We start from the raw sequence: 27,193 nt of genomic DNA on the forward strand, positions 1-27,193 counted from the left end.
TGCAACCACGATCCAGGTGCCACCACAATCCAAGGAAAGCTGTGAGGTGAGAAAGCACGACGACTCCGGGGAAAAAGCTAAGTTAGTAACAAGCATTAATTGGACATGAATGCACACAGATGCATTTCAGCACTGTTAAATGAGATTAAGACAAAAGTTAAACTAAAACTGGGTTAAACGAAATATAGAGACTAGGGATGTCCCGATTGCAAGTATCTGATCGATCCCGGATCGGCATTCACTCTGATTACTTTACTCTGGTCATTCACATCAGCTTGTAGTGATCGCCGCCTTTAATCACACACGCCCTGCGACACAGACACACCGCAAGACCGCCTGGATGCTGGCACTTTCAAACCAACATGGCGCTTGGCCACTCACCAGTGTCTGTCCAGAGAGTGTCTCCTAGATTGCCAGCCCTAGGCTACAAGTAAAAAATTCTGTTTTTCTTAGTCATCAGTTTTACAGTAGCAGTACTCCAATCCTCCACACTTCTTCCTTGATTCTACCAGGAAACCATGCTTACAGGCTGTTATTTCCTGGAGCCGACATCAGAGTTAAACACTAGAAGAAAATCAACTGTTAAGCTCAAGAGGTGTATAAAGTTTAGTTTTTTTGTGATTAACAATGTATTTGTTTTTTAAACAACATGCAAAACATACAATTCGCAACATTAACATCCCACCCTCCCTCTCATCATCACCACCCACCCAAACAAAAATCAAGAAAAAATATACAATATTCAAGACCATACAACAAAATAATAACAAAATACACAATAAAATAAATAAACATATGTATAAATGACAACACCATAAGCCCCTCATGCACATCTCTCCCAAGCTCAAAGCTTCTTAGAAGCCCTCCAGAAAGCTCAGGTACTCTAGTATAGACATCCAATCTGCCAGATGCCTTAAGTTAAAGGCATAGTAATAATAAAACAGTACAACTTTGGTAGACCCAAACCTCCTCAGTCTTTGTAATTTATTAAAATGTAGCTGGGGTTTTATACCATTCCATATTAATGTCTTTGTTATCCTGTCAAACAATTTAAAATATGACAGGGGAACTTCCAGTGAAGGAGTTTGGATAAGGTAATTCAGCTTGGGAACACAAGCTATTTTTATAACATTGACCTTCCCTGCTATTGAGAGATTGAGAGTCGCCCATCTATTAATATCACAAAAAAAATATATACTAATAAAAAATAACTTTAACTAAGTCTTTTAACTGGGAAGGGAATAAGATACCTAGATATACCTTGCTTGGGCCACTGAAATGCACCTGATTGGAAGCCTGTTACGGGGCTCTGAGCTGTTAAAGGTAACGCTTCTTGGACAAATTTACCCTATAACCTGAAAGACTAATGGTCCCGAGTAGACGGGGTATTGATCTGCTAATCTGCCAATTCAGCTTTCCCTTGCCTCTCGCCGCCCGCAACACCAGATCCTGGTTTGGTGATCTTAGGAATCTCGCCAGAATGATCCTGGGTCTGCCCCCCGCCTGGGTCAAAGTTTAGTTTTATTAAAGATTGACTATTAAGTGCAAGAGGCGTCACAAAGTTTAGTTTTATCAAAGATTGACCATTAAGCGCAAGAGCAACTGTTTTGGTGTTGAGAGAAAAGACTCGTGCTGCACCAAGTTAAATGTATAAAGCTTAAGACATCTTTCAGTTAAGTATTTGCCATTTTGTTTAAAATGGCATTATTCTAAATTCTGCAGTATTTGATTTTGGCTGAAAAACTACGAAATACCCACTAAGTTACTAAATGCACCCAAGGTCTCATAAAACTGCTCCTGTGCATTGTAGCAGCACTTGATTGACCGGTACAACTAAAGAGAAGTGTAGCTGCAACAAGCTGGTGCTGACTGGGATTGCAGCACCAGCATCTGTATTGAATCTTTTAATTACAGAAGCTTTTTTTTTTACTCCAATACATTTATTTCTACTTTGTAGATTTAATTTACTACTACAAAATGTAAACTAATAGATTTGAATATATTTTAAAATAATCTAAACAGCAGTTTATAAAGTAATTAAAATTGGCTCCACCTTTACCAGCTGCAACATTAAAGTGACGAACACATGAATGCATCAATGACTACGTTTACATGCAGCCAATAACCTTTTCAAAACCGGAATATTAGCAATAACCCGGTCGCACACGGCCATGTAAACACCGGCAAAAACCCGAATATGCTCATATTCCGTTTTTTAAAAACCTGAATATGCTACCTGGGTTACCCCTTTTCTAACCCGAAATTTTGGTCATGTAAACCGGCATATCCCCATCAAAAGGAACATTGATTTGTGTTCTGCGCATGTTCTATTTGCAAGGAATCTTGGTCTTTTGAGGAGACGAACTTCTTGTATGCCCCAGAAAACATAGTTATAATAATAATTATATACTATAATAATATAGTTATATACACTCTTGAGCAAAATCTTAAGCCCGGGGAAACATTGCAAGTTTTCGCATTTCGCACTAGTGGATCATAACCGGGTTGTAAGTACTGCTTCAAAATGCCAAAAGAAGAAACAGGAGCAAGAGACAAAAAATTGAGTGTAGGCAATTTATTTAAAACTGCATTTAAACTTAAACAGGCTGTTCATCAGCTGATCAAAAGTTTAAGACCATAGGCATAAAAAGGTAAAATCTGCACAAAAATATGGCTTTCGTGTCATTGTTCTTCAGGGAGTCACACTGTCATGATCTCCTGATGGCAAAGGCAAAAAGGATTTCTCTCTTTGAACATGGCAGGATTGTTGAGCTGCACAAGCAAGGCCTCTCGCAACGTGCTATCGCTGCCAAGGTTGGACGCAGTAAGACAGTCATTTTACATTTCTTAAAAGATCCTGAGAGTTATGGGACAAAAAAGTCAAATGGTAGACCCAAAAAAATTTCACCTGCACTGAGCCGCAGGATCCGACGGGTTGTCCGTGAAGACACCGGTCGATCCTCGACCCAAATTAAGGCCCTTACTGGTGCTGACTGTAGCCCAATAACCATAAGACGTCATCTGCGAGAGAAGGGCTTCAAGAACAAAAAGCGTCTTCAAAGGCCACGTCTCCTCCCACGCCACAAACTTGCCCGTTTGGAATTTGCAAGAGAGCACCAAACATAGGACATTGAATGGTGGAAGAAAGTTTTATTCTCTGACGAGAACATTTTTTACCTGGACAGTCCTGATGGCTTTCAATGTTACTGGCATGAGAAGGAGATCCCACCGGAGATGTTTTCTACGCGGCACAGTGAATGAGGCTCCATCATGATTTGGGGTGCTTTTTCCTTCAATGTGCAAATGGAGCTTCAGGTTGTCCAGGGGCGTCAAACGGCGACTGGCTGGACATGTTGCAGTGGGCATCCCTCTTGACTGAGGGCCCCCGTCTGTGCGGTAATGTCTTTCAACAGGACAACGCTGCAATTCACACCGCCCGCCTGACGAAGGACTTCTTCCAGTTGCTCTTTTGGACCATCCTGCGTGTTCCCCTGATCTTAATCCCATTGAGAACATTTGGGGATGGATGGCAAGGGAAGTTTACAAAAATGGACATCAGTTCCAGACTGTGGATGCCCTTCGTGAAGCCATCTTCACCACATGGAGCAACGTTCCCAGTAACCTCCTGGGAACAGTTGCATCAAGCATGCCGAAACGAGTGTTTGAAGTGATCAACAAGAACGGTGAGGCTACTCACTACGGAGTCCTTTTTTGACACTTTTAGTTCTGTTGTGGGTTTATTTTTGGGCTATGGTCTTAAACTTTTGATCAGCTGATGAACAGCCTGTTTAAGTTTAAATGCAGTTTTCAATAAATTGTCTACTCTCTATTTTTTGTCTCTTGCTCCTGTTTCTTCTTTTGGCATTTTGAAGCAGTACTTACAACCTGGTTATGATCCACTAGTGCGAAATGCGGAAAACTTGAAATGTTTCCCCCGGTCTTAAGATTTTGTTCAAGAGTGTATATGTCAATGCAGAAAACCTGCGCGCAGTATACCGGAAGTAAACAAGAAGTAGAGGTAAACATGGCGAGAGGCAGCACAGCACCACACTTTTGGAGCGAGGAGGAAACCAATTTCTTTATTAGTGTTGTAAAAACCATGTATATAATGTATTTTGTTGACGGCAGAAAGTACCGAGATAGTGAGATTTATAAGAAGGTGACCGAAAAGTTATTGCGTCTTAAGGTTGTCCGTAGGCTACGTCCAGACGCTAACCGTGCGTCGCCGTTTACGTCGGGATATTGCCAATTGATTACAAATTCCATATAGGAGTAACTCTCTCTGCTCACGCATGTAGACGGGTTATTCCGAATGTTTCAGAAACCCGAATAGTGACCTTAACCCGACCATAACCCGAAAATTGACAGCTTGTAAACGTAGTCAATAATTATAATCTTATATATATATATATATATATATATATATATATATATATATATATATATATATATATATATATATATAATTTAGGTAAGGTTTTGAATTCAGGACTTTTGCTTGTACCAGAGTGTTTCTATGTGTGGTATTGCTACTTTTACTTAGGTTAACTATCGGAGTACTTCCCCCAGCTCTGTTTTTAACTAAATGCATAGCATATTAAAACTGAATTCATTTAAAGAAAAGGCTTAGAATAGACAACAATATTTAAACTGTTTATTTACTAATCATACCAAAATGTATTAAATAACTATGAAATGTATGCCCCATCATCCTCATTAATTATGTAACTTCAACTATAATTATCACAATAATTGTGGCAAATCTCTGCATGGCTGCGGCTGACAGATCAGGTGGTTCTTGTCCTCTACCCGTTTCCTTCTTTTTCTTCTGGTCTGTTCTTTTTTCTTTTTTTTTTAGTTTAATGTCAAACCAGAAATATGGGCGCTGCAGTATGTTGATTGCAAATAGCAGGTGTGTCCCTTTCAATTTAGAATAATTCTAATTTACTAACAACTGCATGGTGGTAAGAACTAAATTGGCCGGTGCGCACGTGGCATGGACCCCACGGTAATCCGGCATGCCCATCTATTTTGTACGCAATGTAAGAACATTTCTACGCACATATTCATGAATATGAGGCACATCGTACTCTTCAAAGATTGCCGAGATCTGGGAAGTGGTGAAATTGCTACAGCAAAGTCTTACTTGCCAGTAATACAAGCATTCAGATGATCAGACAATAATTGAAAAGATTGAAAACAAGCCACAGCTTAAGTAGGACTGCTGGTTCTTAGAACACACAGCAGTCAATGTTTAAAACTTTATGATTACTAATTGGTCTGTTCTTCTCGAGCAAATCACCTCCATTTCCGCCTGCTTTAAAGGGGTGATAGAATGATTATATAGGGTATTTTACACTGTTCCTTAATGTCTCCTAAATGGGTATGTAACGTTGGTTGGGCTGAAAATTGCCCGAATGCTATTTTATTAGGCCCTTAACTACCCTGTGAATATGGCTTTATTTGGAACAAGAGCTTTTCTTCCAAATATGGTATGCTAATGAATATTCAGAATGAGCTACGCGCTGATTGGTTTGAGCAAACTACATAGAAACACATGGGAGACTCGGCAGCAGGCCTCATATTTTCAGACACTGCAAAGTTATACATTGTTTGTCGGGCTATTTCATTATTAAATTCACTTCTGAGACTTTTTTAAGCGAGAAATCAACTATATAAAGCTCAAATATGGGCCGTTTTACGAAAATTGATGGCTAATTGCAAATTTGGTAAGACTGTGTGTCGGAGTTCAGCCGCTGCCGCTGCCCTGACAGAGCTCCAGGGCCTTCAACTACCCTCTTCCTGCTAGCTAAATGGCCCGTTGTGTGAGAGTGAGAGCGCGGTCAGCGAGCTTGTTACACCAGCAATCTCTTACCACGTTACACACATGTCACGGCACTTATACAACATCTAACTAAAGGTCTTATAAAGCTAACAACGGTGTCCGATTTCAAGTTAATGAATAGTTGTGAAGACAAAGTGTTTCGTTAGCTGCGACTGTCCCTTCAGTCCTAGCTATGTGTAGCTACAAACCACGGATAGTTAGCTTCCTTTTTGCCTTAATTTGAGTATATTTACAGTTGGAATTTTGTCACGCCACTTACACAACATCTAACTAAATGTCTTATAAACCTAACAACGGTGTCCGATTTCAAGTTAATTAATATTTGTGAAGACTAGGTATTTCGTTAGCTGTGACTGTCCCTTCAGTCCTAGCTACAAATCACGGATAGTTAGCTTCCTTTTCGCCTTAATTCGAGTATATTTACAGTTTGAATTTTGTCACGCCACTTACACAACATCTAACTAAATGCCTTATAAACCTAACAACGGGTTCGATTTCAAGTTAATGGATTTCTGTGAATTCCAGAGGAATTCTAAGAGGAGGCTAGCTAGCTAGCTCTCATTGATAGAGCTCCATCCAGCCGCAGGCTCTATCAATGAGACTCACGGACAAGCGGCGTTTATTTCCCCAATCGTTTGTTTAAATAACCCAACACATTATAATTACACACATTAAAAGAGTAACTGGAACCTGTGGTAAGAGAATGCTGGTGTAACAAGCTCGCTGACCGCGCTTTCACTCACATACACCGGGCATTTAGCTAGCAGGAAGAGGGGAGTTGGAGGCCCTGGAGCTCTGTCAGAGCAGCGGCGTTTCGTAGTCCATTAGCCCAAAACGGTGACTTTGCACGGGTATGGAGTGCTGTGGGTTGCCAGCCGTGACTGAGCTCCATCTACCTCACAGCAGGCCGGGGTCTGTGAAGGAAGGCAGGCTAGGCGGCGAGGCAGCTACACAGGCAGCACCGGTCTCTGAACTCCAACACACAGTTGGACAAAATTTGCAATTAGACATCAATTTTCGTAAAACGGCCCGTATTTGACTTCTACATAGTTTATTTCTCGCATAAAAAAGTCTCAGAAGTGAATTTAACAGTTAAATAGCATATGAACAATGTATACAATTTCTGAGATCTGCACGACCTAGAGTCAGAAGACTAACTGATCTCAGGTCAGTTGTGTAACCTATGCAAATGTTGGGGCGTGACAAAGAGAAAGACTAGAGCCAAATGAGGAGGAGCCGCAATAGTTGACGTCAACTATGGGGCTCGTTGAGATTCGCCCGTTTTCAGAAGCAGTTTCAAATAGTGAGATTTGCAGAGAAAAGAGGTGTCAATGAGATTTAGAGGTTCTATGTATGTCCTAGTTACCCACAGTCATTATTCAACTATGACAAGGTAAAATCAGTTTTGCATTCTATCACGCCTTTAAAAATACACAAGCAACCAGCTAATGTATTTTGTAGGACAATAATAAAAAGAAGAAAACAAAACAACTACACACATGTTGTGCAATGGTGACATGCAACATGAGACCTCACATTTGGCTTTTTTGCCTTTCAAGACATTAAGAGAGGCAGCAGTAGCTCAGTTTTTAGGGACTTGGGAACCGGAGGGTCGCCGGTTCAAGTCCCCATACAGACCAAGTACGGAGTGTTCATTGGCAGCTCCTTGCTCTGCCATCTCTCCATTATGTGCATGTATTTCGGGCCTGTGTGTAATAACAGATTGAAAAGATAATAGATATTTACAGCAGACCGTTTGAGGAATCATTTTAGTTTTCCTAGTAACCTGAAGGTTTGTTTCCAACATGTCTGATCACCATCATCTGACTGCTTGCCTGTATTTACCCATTAGACTTTTTTAAAGGAATTTTGTGTTTTAAAATATTTATAGAAAATTTCTGACTAAAACTAAAAGTTTGAAGTTTTAATAAACTGGAATCAGACATTAATTTATTTTTCCCGTTTTGTAATGGCATGTATACTGTACCTGGGCACTCTTGTTATAATCAAAAGAAGTGCAGCAGAAGTAGTTTAGTCGGTGCAAACAATGGCAAACCTCACAGAAAGAATTATTCAACCTGCTCCATCCTCCTTGAAGGCGAGAGTTTGGGCACATTTCGGCTTTTATAACCTTAAGGGGAAGATGGAACATGATAGGAATCATGCTATATGCAGGCTTTGCAAAGCAAAAGTTAAGTATTTTGGAAACACCACAAACTTGAGAACTCAGCCAGAGATTAACATTAAAGACGTGGACGAACAACAACCTAAAGTACCTAACGTGCCAGTCAACTAACGCACTCTTTCAATGCTCTAAACTCACACCGAACTCAGAACAAAAAGCTCTTTTTATTAAACAGTTTTATTTTATACTTAAATTAAATGTATTTGAAAGCTGGCCAAAGCTTTACAATTTGCAGTTTTTAGTTACAAAAGTTTTTATTTTTGTATGAAGACATATAAAGTATTATCAAAGTACATTGATTTAGTTGTTTCTTTTCTTTTAAATTGTATGTCTAATGCAATCATATGGGAAAAGTAACTACATTTACATACTGGGAGTCGTTTTTTGAATCGAAAATCGAATCTTGAGCCTAAAAATCAATATTGAATTGTGACTTTCTGAATTGTGCACCCCTATTACTTCGTAAGCCCTCTGGAATGTGTAACACACAGCTCTGCGTTGCCTTAAAGGAAGATGTGATGTGCGGGTTGTGATATGTTTGGACTTTCATCTGTACGGCTCATCCACTGCTTTGCACCACTACCCATGGTTCTACATCTGTCATCCGCCTTATTTATTTTGGAGACAAGGAGACAGTTGGGTTCCTTGTCTGCTCTTCTTGTTTTCTGTTTCTTGGGCTGTAACTGAAGTAAGAACCTTTCTAGCTCTTGTTACAACCCAAAATGAACTGGGATTGTTTCTTTGTTGGGAAAGTCTCTCTTCATGTCTTCCACCACTGTTCCTCCTTCTGAACCTGACATATTTACTGTTTTGGCCATGGCTACCTTACTCTGTTACACATTGATACATGTATATTTTGTTGTTCTCATCATTTCCGTCTTTGCTTTTTAATTTACTGAAATCAATTTAATTATTTTTGCTTCCCTTTTCTCAAACCTTTCTCTTCTGTTCCATCATTTCCCCCTTGTTTTCCTTTCTTTGGTCTTCTCTTGTTCCCTCCATCCTCCTTCACACAGGTGGTGAGTCAGCGTTTCCCACAGAACAGCATTGGTGCGGTAGGCAGCGCCATGTTTCTGCGCTTTGTCAACCCAGCAATTGTGTCTCCCTATGAGGCCGGCATCCTGGACAAGAAGCCCCTACCCAGGATAGAACGGGGTCTCAAACTCATGTCCAAGGTAAGGCTGGGGAATATGATGGTTTTGTGATGTAGCTGACTAGAGTAAGTCTTTTGAAACTGAATTGTAAGTCATACTGTTTTGTGATTGTGTTTGAAAAGTACACATTTTATATCCATAGATATGAAAATATGTTAATGATGCTTATTTAGCACACAACAACAAACTACTATGTGCTTGTGGAAGGCATGTGGAAAATGGATAGAGGAGAAAATAGGAGTGAATGATATGGGATTAAGACTTCCTTTCACTGTTAAATCCACTGTCACAGTTTAGTAGTGTTAAAACTATTAATAACTATTATATAACTATTCTTGGTTTACAGTAGGATAGGCTAGGATATTAGATTGCAATAATTCCTAGGAATTCTCGCCAAAATCTACTCCCATTTTCCTGAAAAAAAATCCATATGTTCTTGTGTGTTAAGTCCATATTTGTGTTTGCATACTGAACAATATTGTATGTAGGGAACAAAGACTCCTCCAAACCTGATTACTTTTACCACAGAACTGTTGTAGCTGTAGTCCGAGCATAAATGCAGGTTACTTTTCAGGTTATCTGGCTAAACAGATGTACATTGCTGGGATATCCGTTGCGTCTCTCAGGTGCCAGATGTCCCTACCTTTCAATTCAATTTATTTATAGTATCAAATCATAACAACAGTTATCTCGAGACACTTTACAGATAGAGTAGGCCTAGACCACACTCTATAATTTCCAAAGCCTCAACAATTACAGTAATTCCCTCAAGAGCAAGCATTAGCAGTGGCTGTTGCGACAGTGGCGAGGAAAAACTCCCTTTTAGGAAGAAACCTCGGCAGAACCAGACTCTTGTTAGGCGGTGTCTGACTGGGCCGGTTGGGGGTGTGATGAACAGTGGCAATAATAGTCACATTAAAGATAATGGAATAGTGACTTCGAAGGTAGCCGTTGTAGTTCATGTCATAGCAGGGCACATCGTGGCATACTGAGTAGTGCAGTCTCCTATACCGGATCCTGACTACACTGTGTGTATGAACATCGCAGCAGGGCGTTGCGGGATGTAACGTGGCGCTGCAGAGCACGGGTGGATGCAGCGGACGCAGCAGGACGCGGCTGGGCATTGCAGGGAATCGCAGAGCATAGCTCTGCGAAGAAGACACATAAGGACTCCGGGGAGTAAACTCCCCAGAGCTAGGTTAGTAACAAGCAGTTCTGGGACAGGATGCATACAAAAGGAAACAAGTGAAAACAGAGAGCAGCTCAGTGTCTCATAGGAAGGAAGGAACTTCCCCGGTGGTCTAGAATTATAATAGCATAACTAAAAGAGGCAGGTTAGCTTAGAGAGAGAGGTGCCGGATCGGGCTTGAACTCTCCCCTGCCGGATCGGGCTGTACTGGCCTGCCTCCCTCTACTCTCACTATATTATTGATTATATGATAAATAAATCTGATGACTACGAAGAGAAGCAGGTGGGCCGGATTAGGCGGACGCTGCAACTCCTCACTCCCTAACTATAAGCTTTATCAAAGAGGAGGGTTTTCAGTTTACCCTTAAATGTGGTGACGTTGTCTGCCCCCCGAACCCAGACTGGGAGCTGGTTCCATAGGAAAGGAGCCTGGTAGCTGAAGGCTCTGGCTCCCAGTCTACTTTTAGAGACTCTAGTAACCACAAGTAACTCTGCATTCTGGGAGCGCAGTGCTCTAGTGGGACAATAAGGTACTAGGAGCTGTTCTAGATGGGATGGTGCTTGACCATTTAGGGCTTTGTAGGTCAGGAGAAGGACTTTAAAGTCAATCCTGAATTTTACAGGAAGCCAATGCAGAGAAGCTAATACGGGAGAAATATGATCTCTTTTCTTAGTTCTTGTCAGAACACGTGCTGCAGCATTCTGGATCAGCTGAAGAGTATTAAGGGACTTATTTGAGCAACCTGACAGTAGGGAATTACAATAGTCCAGCCTGGAAGTAACGAATGCATGGACTAGTTTTTCAGCATCCTTTTGAGACAGGATATTCCTAATTTTGGCAATGTTACGAAGATGAAAAAAGGCTGTTCCTGAGCTTTGTTTTAGATGGGCTTTAAAGGATATATCCTGATCAAAAATAACTCCTAGATTTCTAACAGTAGTGCTGGAGGCCAGGACAATACCACCCAGAGTAGCTATATCTTTAGATACTGAAGTTCGGAGGTGTTTAGGGCCCAGCACAATAACTTCAGTTTTGTTAGAGTTTAACATCAGAAAATTGTAGGTCATCCAGGATTTTATATCTTTAATGCATGCTTGAAGTTTAGCTAACTGACTGGTTTCGTCTGGTTTGATTGACAAGTATAATTGGGTGTCATCCGCATAACAGTGATAGTTAATTGAGTGTTTCCTAATAATATTACCAAGCAGAAGCATATTTAAGGAGAATAGAATTGGTCCAAGCACTGAGCCTTGTGGAACGCCATGGCTAACTTTAGCGTACTTGGAGGATTTATCATTTACATTAACAAATTGAGATCGATCAGAGAAATAGGACTTAAACCAGCTTAGTGCGATTCCTTTAAAGGGGTGATAGAATGATTATATAGGGTATATCACACTGTTCCTTATGGTCTCCTAATGGGGTATGTAACATTGGTTAGGCTGAAAATGGCCTGGTTGATATTTTATTGCCCCTTATGCATCCCTGTGTTTTGGCCCTATTTGTAACAAGAGCTTTTCTTCCAAATATGGTATGCTCATGAATATTTAGATGAGCAATTAGCTGATCGATTGAGCGACTTGCCATACGCACAAATTAGAGATGTGCGCTGATTGGTTGAGCGAATCCCCAATACACACACATTAGAGACACACGCTGATTGGTTGAGTGAATCCCCAATACACACACATTAGAGGAGCGACAGAATCTCATATTCCAGACACTGCAATGTTTCCTTACCAAATTCACTTCTGAGACTTTTTTATGTGAGAAATCAACTATATAAAGCTCAATTATGGGCCGTTTTACGAAAATTGATGGCTAATTGCAAATTTGGTAAGACTGTGTCGGAGTTAAGCGGCGGTGCTACTGCCTCGCCGCCCGGCCTGCCTTCCGTCACAGACCCCGGCCTGCTGTGAGCTCAATTGAGCTCCGTTACGTCTAGCAGCCCTCCAGGGCCTGTGACTCCCCTCTTCCTGCTAACTAAATTGCCCGTTGTGTGAGAGTGAGAGCGCGGTCAGCAAGCTTATTACACCAGCAATCTCTTACCACATGTTACACACATGTCTCGCCACTTATACAACATCTAACTAAATGTCTTATAAAGCTAACAACAGTGTCCGATTTCAAGTTAATGAATATTTGTGAAGACTAGGTGTTTTGTCAGCTGTGACTGTCCCTTCAATCCTAGCTGTGTGTAGCTAGCTACAAATCATGGATAGTTAGCTTCATTTTCGGCCTAATTCGAGTATATTTACAGTTTGAATTTCGTCACGCCAGTTTTACAACATCTAACTAAATGTCTTATAAAGCTAACAACGGTGTCCGATTTCAAGTTAATGAATATTTGTGAAGACTATCTAGGTGTTTCGTTAGCTGGGACTGTCCCTTCAATCCTAGCTGTGTGTAGCTAGCTACAAATCATGGATAGTTAGCTTCATTTTCGGCCTAATTCGAGTATATTTACAGTTTGAATTTCGTCACGCCAGTTTTACAACATCTAACTAAATGTCTTATAAAGCTAACAACGGTGTCCGATTTCAAGTTAATGAATATTTGTGAAGACTATCTAGGTGTTTCGTTAGCTGGGACTGTCCCTTCAATCCTAGCTGTGTGGTAGCTAGCTACAAATCACGGATAGTTAGCTTCATTTTCGGCCTAATTTGAGTATATTTACAGTTTGAATTTCGTCACGCCAGTTATACAACATCTAACTAAATGTTGTATAAAGCTAACAACGGTGTCCGATTTCAAGTTAATGAATATTTGTGAAGACTATCTAGGTGTTTTGTTAGCTGGGACTGTCCCTTCAATCCTAGCTGTGTATAGCTAGCTACAAATCACGGATAGTTAGCTTCATTTTCGTCCTAATTCGAGTATATTTACAGTTTGAATTTCATCACGCCAGTTATACAACATCTAACTAAATATCTTATAAAGCTAACAACGGTGTCCGATTTCAAGTTAATGAATATTTGTGAAGAATAGCTAGGTGTTTTGTCAGCTGTGACTGTCCCTTCAATCCTAGCTGTGTGTAGCTATAAATCACGGATAGTTAGCTTCATTTTCGGCGTAATTCGAGTATATTTACAGTTTGACTTTCGTCACACCACTTATACAACATCTAACTAAATGTCTTATAAAGCTAACAACGGTGTCCGATTTCAAGTTAATGAATTTTTGTGAATTCCAGAGGAATTCTAAGAGGAGGCTAGCTAGCTCCATCCAGCCGCAGGCTCTATCACATCCAGCCGCAGGCGTGTATTTCACCGATCGTTTGTTTAAATAACTCAACACATTATAATTACACACATTATAAGATTAACTGGAACCTGTGGTAAGAGATTGCTGGCGTAATGCTCGCTGACCGCGCTCCTCACTCACACACACCTGGCATTAGGAAGAGGGGAACTGCAGGCCCTGGAGCTCTGTCAGAGCAGCTGCGCTTTGGTAGTAGTCCATTAGCCCACAAAGCCGTGACTTTTGGCGCGGGTATGAAGTGCCGGGGTTGCCAGCCGTGACGGAGCTCAATCGAGCTCACAGCAGGCCGGGGTCTGTGAAGGAAGGCAGGCCAGGCGGCGAGGCAGCAACACAGGCAGCACCGCTGCTGAAGTCTGACACACAGTCGGACAAAATTTGCAATTAGACATACATTTTTGTAAAACGGCCCATATTTGAGCTTTACATAGTTGATTTCTCGCATAAAAAAGTTTCAGAAGTAAATTTTGTAATGGAATAGCAGAGATCTGCGTGACCTAGATTCAGAAGACTACCTGATCTCAGGTCAGTTGTGTAGCCTATGTAAATGTTGGGGCGTGACTGTCTTATTACACCCACAGCTCTGACAAAGGTTCCGGATTTTGAGATGCTTACGTAAGCAACTAGCTTTGTTGAGATTCGCCCGTTTTCAGCGGCAGTTTCAAAATATGAGATTTTCATAGTAAAGGGGTGTCAATGGGATTTTGAGCTTATATGTATGTCCTATTTACCCACCGAACTGTCGTTATTCAACTATGACAGGGTAAAATCGGTTTTGCATTCTATCACCCCTTTAATGCCGACTAAGTGTTCCAATCTCTGTAACAGGATTGTATGGTCAATAGTGTCAAATGCAGCACTAAGATCTAGTAAACCGAGTATGGAGACAAGTCCTGCAGCAGTTAGAACGTCGTTAGTAATTTTCATCAGTGTCGTCTCTGTGCTATGATGCTTTCTAAATCCTGATTGAAAGTCTTCAAATAAACTGTTGCTATGGAGAAAATCACATAACTGATTAGCAACTACCTTCTCAAGGATCTTGGAGAGAAAGGGAAGGTTAGATATAGGATCGAGGGTGGTTTTTTTCAGAAGAGGTTTTATCACAGCTACTTTAAATGACTGCGGTACATAGCCTGTTAATAGAGACATATTGATCATATCTAGTAGTGAAGTGTTAACCACAGGTAATGCTTCTTTGAGTAACCTCGTTGGGATGGGGTCTAAGAGACATGTAGATGGCTTAGCTGAAGATACCTTTACCATTAATTGTTGAAGGTCTATAGGATAAAAGCAATCTAACTATATGTCAGGTCTAGTCGTTCTTTCTAGGAGTCCTGCGTTTAAAGGTGAACCGTTAGAAGTTGAGGGCAAAAGGTGATGGATTTTATCTCTAATTGTTATAATTTTATCATTAAAGAAGCTCATGAAGTGATCACTACTCAGAGCTAGAGGAATAGAAGGCTCACTAGAGCTGTGCCTCTCTGTCAGCCTGGCTACAGTGCTGAAAAGAAACCTTGGGTTGTTCTTGTTTTCTTCTATTAATGATGAGTAATAGTCTGATATAGTATTTCTGAGGGCCTTCCTCTAGGTTTTCAGACTGTCTTGCCAATCCAAACGAGATTCTTCCAGTTTGGTGGAACGCCATTTACTTTCAAGTTTTCGTGAGATTTGCTTTAATTTACGAGTTTGGGAGTTATACCAAGGTGCAAGTTTCCTTTACTTCATCGTCTTCTTTTTGAGGGGAGCAACAGAGTCTAAAGTAGTCCGTAGGCAGGCCGTAGCACCATCTACACAATTGTCGATTTGAGAGGGACTAATGTTTACATAAAGTCCCTCTGTTGTATTAAAGCACAGTAATGAGTTTAGTGCTGTTGGAATATCTTCCTTAAATTTAGCTATAGCACTGTCAGATAGGCATCTAGTGTAGAAGCTTTTATCTAATTTCGTATAATCGGGTATTAAGAATTCGGAAGTTATTAAGAAGTGGTCTGATTAATTTTGCGGGAATACTAATACATCTTCAATTTTGATGCCATATGCCAGCACAAGGTCGAGGGTGTGGTTAAAACAGTGCGTGGCCTCATGAACACTCTGACTGAAACCAATTGAATCTAGTAGTGAGTTGAAAGCAGTACTAAGGCTATCATTGTCAACGTCCACATGGATATTAAAATCACCTACAATAAGTACTTTGTCTGATTTTAGGACTACATATGATAAAAACTGAGAATTCCCATAAAAATTCAGAATATGGACCTGGTGCTCGGTAGACAACAACAAATAGAATGTTGGATGTTGAAGATTAAGAACAAGGCTTTCAAAAGAGTTATATTTTAGTTTAGGTTTAGGATTAATTAACAGGCTTGAATCAAATATGGCTGCAACTCCCCCTCCTCGGCCTGAGCTTCTAGGAATTTGGGTATTAATATGACTGGGAGGAGTGGCTTCATTTAGACTAACATATTCTTCATGGCCCAGCCAGGTTTCAGTAAGACAGAATAGATAAATTTGATTATTGGATATCAATTTGTTTACTAGTACTGCTTTAGAAGATAGAGATCTGATATTTAATAGTCCACATCTAATTTTCCTATCCTGTTCTATCATTGCAGTGGTAGTTTTAATTCCAATTAGGTTGTTAAGTATTGCCCCTCTCTTGGTTAACTTTGATCTAACTGATCTGAGTCGAGGAACAGACACGTCTCATTTTTTGGGACAGGCTGTGGCTGACCTGAACCGGAAGCTAAATTGACTATGTTTGCAGTCAACTTCTTATTACTTATGGGATTCGCCACTTTGTATGGTCTATTGTTGATTATAACTGGAATAGTACTAGTCGTACATGTTACCCTGCAGAAAACATTTTACCTTTCCGCTCTCTCTGCTATCTATCTTTCAAGGGCACTGTCACTGCATCTGGGACTTAGTGCCGCTCAGGACAGTTTTGATTGGTTTAAAGAAATACAAACAAGGTGGAGCGTTTTTTTTTTCCCCTATCCCAGAATAGATAAGTGGTGTAGCCAGACCATACTCCAGCGCTGACACAGTGCTGAGGAGGGCAAAATCTAGGGCTAAAAGATAAGGGAAAATAATCTAATTGCAATTTTTTTTTATCAATATTGTGATTTTGATTTAGTATGTGATTTTCTTTTTTAAGTTCCTTATTTTCCTCTTATTCCTTACCCCAATTACTTTAAGCCTTTGAACACATTTTGTATGCCCTTGTTATACTCAAAAACCAATGAAAGTTGGTGCACACATCAAAACCGGTGAGCAGTGCGAGACTATACAGTCATTTGGTTCATGCGTGTTTAGTGGGCTTCATAGCGCCACCTAATGCATGAAAGGCTTTAATTTGGACATACATAGTTGCTCCTATATTCACAACATTTGTTACCTATATTGTGCTCATCATATTGGACATATTTGCATTCATTGGCTCCGCCCAACTGGAAGTCATCCATTTTGAATTGTATGTGTTTTTCATGTATTTTAATGCAAATCTTTTCGGACACCTTCTATGGTTTTATTGGATCGGTTTCATATTTGTTTGGTATAATCCTCTGACTAATGTGACCCTAAATTGCTAAGGGATAGTCAATGAATGAGTCGTTGAACAGCATGGGCATGGCAGGGCGTCAAATTTACATTTTATGGTGCTGTCAATTTGTCCCAAACTTCTCATGCTGGAATAAAGTCCTGGCCTGAAGACATCTACATGCCAATATTGACTTAAGAGTCATAGCGTCACCTGCTGGCAACGGGAAGTCAGCTTCATGTGACAAATTAAATTTTCATTGTGGAATGTGTCTAAACTTGATATAGAGCAACATAATGCATGTTAAGTGCGTGTTGTCTAACAGTGTGGTGGTCATTTAGTGTGATTAGCTTGGCTGTGGCAAATTGGCACCTTGGTCCAGACTTACTGTAGTTGCTTTAGTCTTTTTCTAGAGGAACCTTAACAAATATTCGTAGGCTGACAAATCTCTGAGGGTTGCTGTGAAAAGATGCAGGAAATTTTCTGTTCACGTGAACCGTGCATGTTAAAATCCGGTGCTAAGATATTACCAGTGCCTAAATGACCAGTATCTACCGGACGGAATAGCAACGCGGATTTCGGTGCCACTTAAATGTCTGCGCTGCTCTCTGATGCTCCGAAACAGACATTAGAGTCAACAGAAGCATCGCTGCATGTCACACTAGTTAACACTAAAGTTAGACTTGGCAGCAGGTAACGTTGATGTTGGCTTACCGTTGATGATACACGGTTAAAATGCTGACAGCTGCAACAAGATGGAGGAAAACGCTTGAGGAGTGTGCTCCGTAGGAAACCGTTTTTTTTTAAGAACAGATAAAGTTTAAAATAGTATGCACATTTTAAGTGATAATGGCTGCACAAAGAAAGGAGAATGAGAAGAGAGTTAAAAGTGGTAAAAAAAGACTACCGTGATGAGACCACATGCAAACCTATGGACAGAACAAGTGACTGAAGAAGAAATATGAAAACTACGACAATAACACGCGGAGGCATCTAAAGAGATCAAAACTGCCCTAAATAGAATGGAAACTGGCATCAACGAAGCATTGGAATGGACAACTAAATGGGAACAACGGGCAACAAATCTGGAGGAAAGAGTAAGTGAGACAGAAGATAATGTGATATGCCACAAGGGAGCAATCGGCTACCTGATACACAGAGAAGCTACACTGACATCAAAATGCGAAGACCTAGAAGCCAGATCTAGGCGTAATAATATAACAATATACGGAATCGCTGAAGGAGCAGAGCAAAAAAAATGACATGATACAGTTTGTAACTGAGCTAATCCGCATCATACTTCATCTTCCAGACGACCTGAACATTTGTATTGAGGGAGCGCACAGGTCTCTGACAGCCAGACCAAAAGATAACACTACGCCACATTAAATTAGTGATTGTCCGTTTCTTAGACTACAGAGTTAAAGAAACTATTATACAGCAAGCGGGGAAACAGCGAGGGATACATTACCAGGAAAAGAAAATTGACTTTGACCAGTACTACATCGCAAGTGCAAAAGAAATGCCAATGGGTGCGTGCAGTGATCTAACAACTCAAAGAAAAAAATATAAAAGCGCAATGCCCATATCCCGCCCAGCTGAGGATGCATCTCGACTCCGGGACAAAAGTACGGTGGCCGGGAAGTGCAATGCAACATTACAAAGAATGAAACACTTTTACATTTTGGAAAACAAATTTACATTTTGGAAAACAAAATAACATTTTGGAAAACAAATTTACATTTTGGAAAACAAAATAACATTTTGGAAAACAAATTTACATTTTGGAAAACAAAATAACATTTTTAGAAAACAAATTTACATTTTGGAAAACAAAATAACATTTTAGAAAACAAATTTACATTTTAGAAAACAAATTTACATTTTGGAAAACAAATTTACATTTTAGAAAACAAATTTACATTTTGGAAAACAAAATAACATTTTAGAAAACAAATTTACATTTTCGAAAACAAATTAACAAGATGCAAAACACTTTTACCAGTCCCGAAACAAATTTACAAATGACAGATTCTTCACGGAAAGGGAATGTACCACATACCGAAGTGATGAGGTTTTGTATACATGTCGCCTTGACTACGGCAGTTATGGATCGAATGCGTCAATAGAGCGCCATCTTGGAACAGGGGAGGCACTGCCTTATATACTGTCTATGGGCCGTCCTTAATGCATCAGCGTCAATGTAGGCAAAGGTCTAACGGAAATAAAATCACTATAAATCGTCAAAATCTCATGCGATGTTCTTGTTTTTTAAACAAAAAGACAAAGAGACTAATTAATGTGTTAATACAAAGAATATTTATTATAATCAGTTCACAGATATGAGTACAAACGGAAACTTCACCCTTCTGAACTAAGAGGTTCTGCTTCAAAGTGAAGTTTAAACAGACTGAAATGTCCAGGCTCACTCCCCCACTAATGATTCATTTATTTCTGCATGTATTTATTTATTTAACGGTATTAAGTCGGGTTTCGTCGTCCACAGTCCGAGTCCCGCCAGACTCCCTTTAGGAAACCTGTGATTTAAACTTCAGCAGGCTGTGACAGTCCGCTCCGTTTAGTCCTGGATCTGATTCTCCCGGGCTTCCCTTCCCTCCAGCGGGCCCAGCAATACGGCCTGGGTCTCCAGCTGCCGTGGGTGTCGGTTTTGGCTCCCAGGAATGGGCAGTGAGCTCCAGGTCCTGCAGCTGCAGACGGACTCAGCTGCCCCCTGCTGTAGCTCGATCCGGCCCGGCGGCTGTCGACACGTTCCCCTGTTTTTCCAATGTTTCCGTCAGGTCCGGTCATATAAAAACTCCAAACACCGACCACACGTAAAGTCACCATAAACTTCATTCACGCCATATACTCACTCACAACAACACAAATTGACTGCGCGCTCACCAACAACACCTCATCACTTCCGGTATGTGGTACATTCCCTTTCCGTGAAGAATCTGTCATTTGTACATTTGTTTCGGGACTGGTAAAAGTGTTTTGCATCTTGTTAATTTGTTTTCTAAAATGTAAATTTGTTTTCGAAAATGTAAATTTGTTTTCGAAAATGTAAATTTGTTTTCTAAAATGTTATTTTGTTTTCCAAAATGTAAATTTGTTTTCTAAAACGTAAATTTGTTTTCGAAAATGTTATTTTGTTTTCCAAAATGTTATTTTGTTTTCCAAAATGTAAATTTGTTTTCTAAAACGTAAATTTGTTTTCGAAAATGTTATTTTGTTTTCCAAAATGTAAATTTGTTTTCTAAAACGTAAATTTGTTTTCGAAAATGTTATTTTGTTTTCCAAAATGTAAATTTGTTTTCTAAAATGTTATTTTGTTTTCCAAAATGTAAATTTGCAAAATGTTATTTTGTTTTCCAAAATGTAAATTTGTTTTCCAAAATGTAAATTTGTCTCGAGCTTTGTAAAAGTGTTTCATTCTTTGTAATGTTGCATTGCACTTCCCGGCCACCGTACAAAAGTGTTTAACACACTCTCAGACGCAGCTCCAACTCTTAACCCTTGTGTTGTCTTCACGTCAACCTTGAAAAAAACACTTTTTTTCCTGACGTTTTTGACACCTTTTTTTCACAGTTTGTTTTTGCTTTTTCCAACGTTTTAAATTGTAAAATTTTTCTTCTACACATTTTCAGCACTTATTTCTTCGTCCCATATTTTCTGATATAAAACAAAAATTGAAAACGGGTCAATGTGACCAACACATGTCATATAGCAAATTTTATTGCATCTCATAGTGTAGGAATGTTAATAATGGGAGGAGACTTTAACTCTGAACAAGATGGGAGACTAGATAGACAGCCACCTCAGCAGGGACAGTCATCTAAAAAAATCAAAGACATTAAATAATATATTAAAGGAACTGGGCCTCCTTGACCCATGGAGATATAATAATCCTAATGGAAAAGACTATACTTTTACTCAGATTTTTTTGTGTACCACAACAATATATGTATAAGGTTAAAGACTGCCGTATTGAATCAATAACAAGTGACCATGCCCCTGCATTACTAACAGTTAACTTAGAAAAAGAACCTTCATTTAAATACTGGAGGTTAAATGCGTCATTACTCTCTGATCCAGATGTAGTGCAAGAAATACAACAATGTATTAAGGAATATTTCGACATAAATGATAATGGGGAGGTGACACAATCGATATTATGGGAAGGGAGCAAGGCGGTAATTAGGGGAAAGATTATAGAAATTTCATCTAGACTGAAAAAGACATGATTAAAAAACGAAAGGAACTTGAGGATATAATCAAGAAATTAGAAACGGAACAAAAAAGAACCAAACAATAAGATTTTAGAGGAGCTTAAAAAGAAAAGACACGCCTTGGATTGCCTCTTAACATATAAGCCAGAAGGAGCCCTATGCTTTTCCAAACAATGGTATTATGAAGGAGGTAGTCGAGCTAGCCGTCTACTTGCATTTAAACTCTGAAAGGCCCCAGCAAACAGAGTGGTATCAAAGATAACTCACCCGGTTTCCTGGAAAAAAGTGACACACTAAGGACATAGTGGAGGCATTTGCCTCATGATTTTATGAAAACTTAAATAATGACTATGATTCGGATGCACTAGACTTTTTTTCTCAAAAATAAAAATACCCACACTATCGGATGATCATCAAATATGATAAGACCAATTACAGTATTAGAAGTGAGAGAATCAATTAAACACCTGAAAAGCAATAAATCCCCAGGCAGTGATGGACTGTCAGGAGAGTTTTATAAATACTCCATAGAGGAACTCTCCCCAAAATTAACCAAAGTTTTAAATTACACAATATCTGAAGGGGATCCCCCGAAAACCTGGTCAGAGGCCATTATATCTGTATTGCATAAAGAAGTTAAAGGGGTGATAGAATGATTATATAGGGTATTTTACACTGTTCCTTAAGGTCTCCTAATAGGGTATGTAACATTGGTTGGGCTGAAAATTTCCCGAATACTATTTTGTTAGGCCCTTAACTACCCTGTGAATATGGCTCTATTTGGAACAAGAGCTTTTCTTCCAAATATGGTATGCTCATGAATATTTAGACGAGCTGCGCGCTGATTGGTTTGAGCGAACCACATAGAAAGACATTGGAGACTCGACAGCAGGTCTCATATTTCAGACACTGCAAAGTTATACATTGTTTGTCTGGCTATTTCCCAAAGCTGGAGCTGGCTGCCAGCTGCCGGCATAACTAGAGTAGATATATTTACAGTTTGAATTTCGTCACACCATTTATATTACATCTACCCCAAGGTCTTATAAAGCTAACAATGGTGTCAGATTTCAATTTAATGAATCTTTGTGAACATTAGGGGTTTCGTTAGCTGCGCCTGTCCCTTCAATCCTATGTGTACAGATTGCGGCTAGTTAGCTTCATTTTCGGCGTAATTAGAGTATATTTACAGTTTGAATTTCATCACACCACTTATATAACATCTACCCCAAGGTCTTATAAAGCTAACAATGGTGTCCAATTTCAATTTTATGATTTTTTTGTGAACATTAGGGGTTTCGTTAGCTGCGACTGTCCCTTCAATCCTATGTGTACATATCGCGGCTAGATAGCTTCATTTTCGGCGTAATTAGAGTATATTTACAGTTTTAATTTTGTCATGCCACTTATATAACATCTACCCCAAGGTCTTATAAAGCTAACAATGGTGTCCGATTTAAATTTCATGATTTTTTTTGTGAACATTAGGCGTTTCGTTAGCTGCGACTGTCCCTTCAATCCTATATGTACAGATTACGGCTAGTTAGCTTCATTTTCGGCGTAATTAGAGTATATTTACAGCTTGAATTTCGTCACGCCACTTATAAAACATCTACCTCAAGGTCTTATAAAGGTAACAATGGTGTCCGATTTCAATTTAATGAATTTTTGTGAACATTAGGGGTTTCGTTAGCTGCTCTACCTATACTCTATACTCTACCCTGCCCTGTAAAGCGACTTTGAGTCCATGAAAAGCACTATATAAATTCAATTTATTATTATTATTATTTGTTTTTCGACCACCAAAGCAACTACTCCGAACCAGTAAAAGTGGTTCTTAGGTAGCACCAAATCATTGCTGGGCCAGAAGTAAGAACCGCTTACGTCAGCGGCTGGGGGCGGGGTTACCGTGACCAACAAGACGAACAGAAACTTGTGACTGCCATTTTTGAATTAGCAGATAAACACGATGGACACGATTAAACAAAAACAGCATTGGTCAGAGGAGGAAACAAGCTGCTTTCTTGCACTATAAAGGCGAGCCGCGCAAACACGTTGGATCCGCCGAGTTTGGATGCCGATGTAGGTCCGCAAAGCCATGAACATCAATAGCAAAGCAACGTCCGCCATTGTTGATGGTGTGTTTGTGTTTGGCGCCACCGCGCTAACGTTGCTGGGAAAGATGAGACTATACAGTGACGTAAGACCTGGCTCTGTGCTGGCTCTTTAGCCTGTGGAAAAGCAAACCGGTTCTTTGGAGGCTCGTCAGTCGAACCAACTCCGAACCAGCTCTAGCGCTGAACCAGCACCTGGTTCTTGTTGGTGGAAAAGGGGTATAAGTGTCCTTGGGCAAGACACTGAACCCCGAATTGCGAATGAGCAGGTAGCACCTTAGCCTCAGCCACAAGCGCTTTGAGTAGCCGTTAAGACTAGAAAAGCGCTATATAAATACAGTCCATTTACATTTCAAAGGAAATGTTGCATATCTTGGCAATAATTACATCTATTAACATGAAACTTGGATAGGTAGTTTCCCATGCTCCTCTGAGGCGTTGTGTTTTGCTTTAATTGCAAATCATGAAATATGTTAAAATAATTTTTCCAACCAATAACAAAACCCCTGTTGTAAACATGTTAACTGTTCCTGCTTCAGCTTTGAGACCATGGTTGATGCTCACTTTGGGGCTTACTCCCTTTACTTTACCCAGCAGTTAAGAAGCAAGACACAGGAACTTAACTGAAACCAACACTGTACATTTACAACCACTTGACAACTTCATCAGGCCAAAGAGGAGGCCTACAGAATTAGGGACAGACTCCTTTACAACCAGGTCAGAAACACACTGACGAGATAGATCAGAGTAGCAGAGAGGAACTACACTGAAAAGTGACAAAAAAAACAAGTTCTCAGCCAACAACTCTGTATGGAGAAGCCTGCAGCACATCACATACTACAGGAGACCATCCCCCCACACTGTAGAGACCCTTTAACTGGCCAACAACCTGAATGGATTTTACTGCAGGTTTGATAAGCCCACATTCACACCCCTCAACCGCTCTGACATCAAACAACCATCCTCAAGGATGGAGGGTTCAATTAGTTTAGCATGAAGTGTAATTTGGCCCAAGGTAATTTCTCACCTTTTTCAAACCACAAAAACAAGTGGAAAGTTTTTTCTTTTCTGCTACTCCACACAGTATACTTTAAGGTCAGCACTAAGGTTGTCAAAAACTACCACGTATTCGCTTGGACACATTGAAACTGGTAATGTTATGCATCTAACCAAGTTCTGTATAGTTGGCAGTGTGCTGCTTTCACCTTAGATATATTAACTTTTAAAGGAGATGCCCAATTTAAGGTTCATACTTGTATTTTGGGTTTCTACAAGAACACTTTTACATACTTGCAGTATAAAATGAATATAACCATCATTTCTTGAGTTATCCAGAGTTCTATTTTTTGAAATCAAATGTCTTCCATGGCAAGTAATGTCAGTTACTTAGGAGGTGAAGACCTGCTTAGACTAGCAGTTAGGATGCTTTTTAATATGCATGTTGTATATTCCTGTCTTTTCCCTCAGATTCTGCAGAGCATTGCAAACCATGTCTTGTTTACAAAAGAAGAACACATGAGGCCATTTAATGACTTTGTTAAGAGCAACTTTGATTCAGCCAGAAGGTAAGACACTTGGAGAATGATGCTAACTACCCACATTTAGGGACCCCAGCAAGTGTAGCTGTTTCCTTGGTAACAACTAATGGGGATCTAAATTAACAATAAACAATGTTGTCTCTGAACATAAAAATCCCCATCAGTTTTTACATTTAAAAGCGAATAAACAGCTGCTGTTTATGGAATTGTTCTTTAAGGTGTCCTGTGGAGTATTCCTGGTTGAACATGACAAAGAACAGAGACCCTCTAATGACATTGCTCTACAGCTCTGTTGGTGTAAAAAACCCTGCATAGTATTTGGTACATAGTATATTTAACTGAAGCAGTAAAGTGTCTGATGAGTATCTTCTGTCTGTAGGTTGAATGTGTACTCTCTTCTCTCCATCATAGGTTTTTCTTGGACATAGCATCTGACTCCCCACCCAGCGACTCAGTCAACCACAGTCTGTCCTTTATCAGTGATGGTAATGTGCTAGCCCTCCATCGCCTGCTGTGGAACAACCAGGAGAGGATTGGCCAGTATCTCTCCAGTAACAGGTCGGGATAGATTATTTGATGAAACACAACACTAGTTAATTCTGCTGTATGATTTCAATAATGAAGTAATTATTTACCGCATTACCAGTTTTGTAAAAATTATTCATTATGATCAAATTCCCAGGGACCACAAGGCTGTAGGCAGGCGACCTTTTGACAAGATGTCCACCCTGCTGGCCTACCTGGGACCTCCTGAACACAAACCTGTGGCTGACACTCACTGGTCCAGTCTAAACCTGACCAGCTCCAAATTTGAGGAGTTCATGACCAGGTAGCATTCTTACCAGCCTGTGACATAATGTGCCCTCATAAACCTGTTTCTGAAGGTCCTTAATTACATCTCCCAATACAAACGAGTCACTCCAGTAATATAAGTTCTAAATATTTGCTCAACCCCATATTCTCATTTCAATCTGTAGATGTAATATTTAATTTTACAAAGAGATAGACTTTATTTTTTGGTGAAAAACCAAAAAAAAAATTAAAAAAAAAAAAAAAATATAATATTATGAGCTGAGATGAAGGTAATACTCACCCTACTTAGCTATGACTTCTTTTGATTGGAGTGGGAAGTGTCTTTTAAACCTCACCTCACCTACTGCCTCATCAGTCCCTTAAATGATTTTGTGTCTGTTTCCCATGGTAAGATTTCAGAAATCTTTTATTTTCTCCGTTGTCACTTTTCCGTATTCAGTGCTTCCTCTGTTACAGCAAAGGCAGCATTACGTCATATTTTGACTCTAAATTCAGCTTTTCAATATCTTTATTGACTAAATAGTATATAAGTAAGTAAAACACCACCACTGGCTAGTTGTGGTTTAAATGTAAACATGGAAATGATGAGCTTCAGCTTCGATCTCCACTACATGGACAAGCAAGACCATATCTGCATCAGAGGGGGCTTTGAAGCAATCATGGAGGGATTAAACAGCAGCTGAGATTCCAGCCACATGCTCTTTCCTAAGCTAAGCAAGCAGTTCATGCGATGGATAATAAACTGGATGATCTCCGTGCCTGTATCAGTTTCCAACGGGATATCAGAAACTGTAATAACTTCAGTCACTACAATCAGGCTAACCTTAAAGTGATGGTTCGGAGTAATTTCACCCTAGGGTCCTTTGCACCATGACCTCAAGCCAAACATGCCCCCAGAAGCGTTTTTCACCTGGGTCTAACATTGGGAGGGTTACCGTAGTGTAGCATTATCAGCTGAATAGCTTAGCGCAGGGGCTAATGGACCCACGTTTGTATCTCGTAAATGAACCCACTAATAATACCCGAAATGATACCAAACGTCTACACTAGTACATATAGGTTATGTACTCATAAAACGATGGATTGGAAAGTTTGTAAGTACACCAGAAGTTTATGAACACTTGCCTGCTCTCTTCAGCTCTCTGTTGCTGCTGCTGCTACCTGCAGTTAGACGAGTGCTTAGGGCCGTCTAGAAATTACTACACCGAAAAGAGATACAACAAAAATATTTATTAATTTAATGATTAAATAAGGTAATGTCTCCAAACTTACCTCAATTATTACTTGTCTCCTGCTAGTTATACTACAGCACTTACTTAAAAAAAA

General features: G+C 39.8%; 1 protein-coding gene across 7 annotated transcripts in view; it reads left to right on the forward strand.

Annotated features, from left to right (window-relative positions):
- The window catches only part of nf1a (neurofibromin 1a), a 393,989-nt gene that overhangs the window by 210,960 nt on the left and 155,836 nt on the right, over positions 1-27,193 (forward strand). For all 7 annotated transcript variants that reach the window (XM_039824923.1, XM_039824958.1, XM_039824930.1 and 4 more), the window contains 4 exons: positions 9,047-9,205; positions 24,984-25,081; positions 25,466-25,612; positions 25,737-25,883. In XM_039824923.1, the coding sequence (XP_039680857.1) occupies positions 9,047-9,205; positions 24,984-25,081; positions 25,466-25,612; positions 25,737-25,883 (551 nt within the window). The remainder of the gene's footprint in view (positions 1-9,046; positions 9,206-24,983; positions 25,082-25,465; positions 25,613-25,736; positions 25,884-27,193) is intronic.

Source organism: Perca fluviatilis, chromosome 2 (assembly GCF_010015445.1).
Source record: "Perca fluviatilis chromosome 2, GENO_Pfluv_1.0, whole genome shotgun sequence".
NCBI classification, from domain to species: domain Eukaryota; kingdom Metazoa; phylum Chordata; class Actinopteri; order Perciformes; family Percidae; genus Perca; species Perca fluviatilis.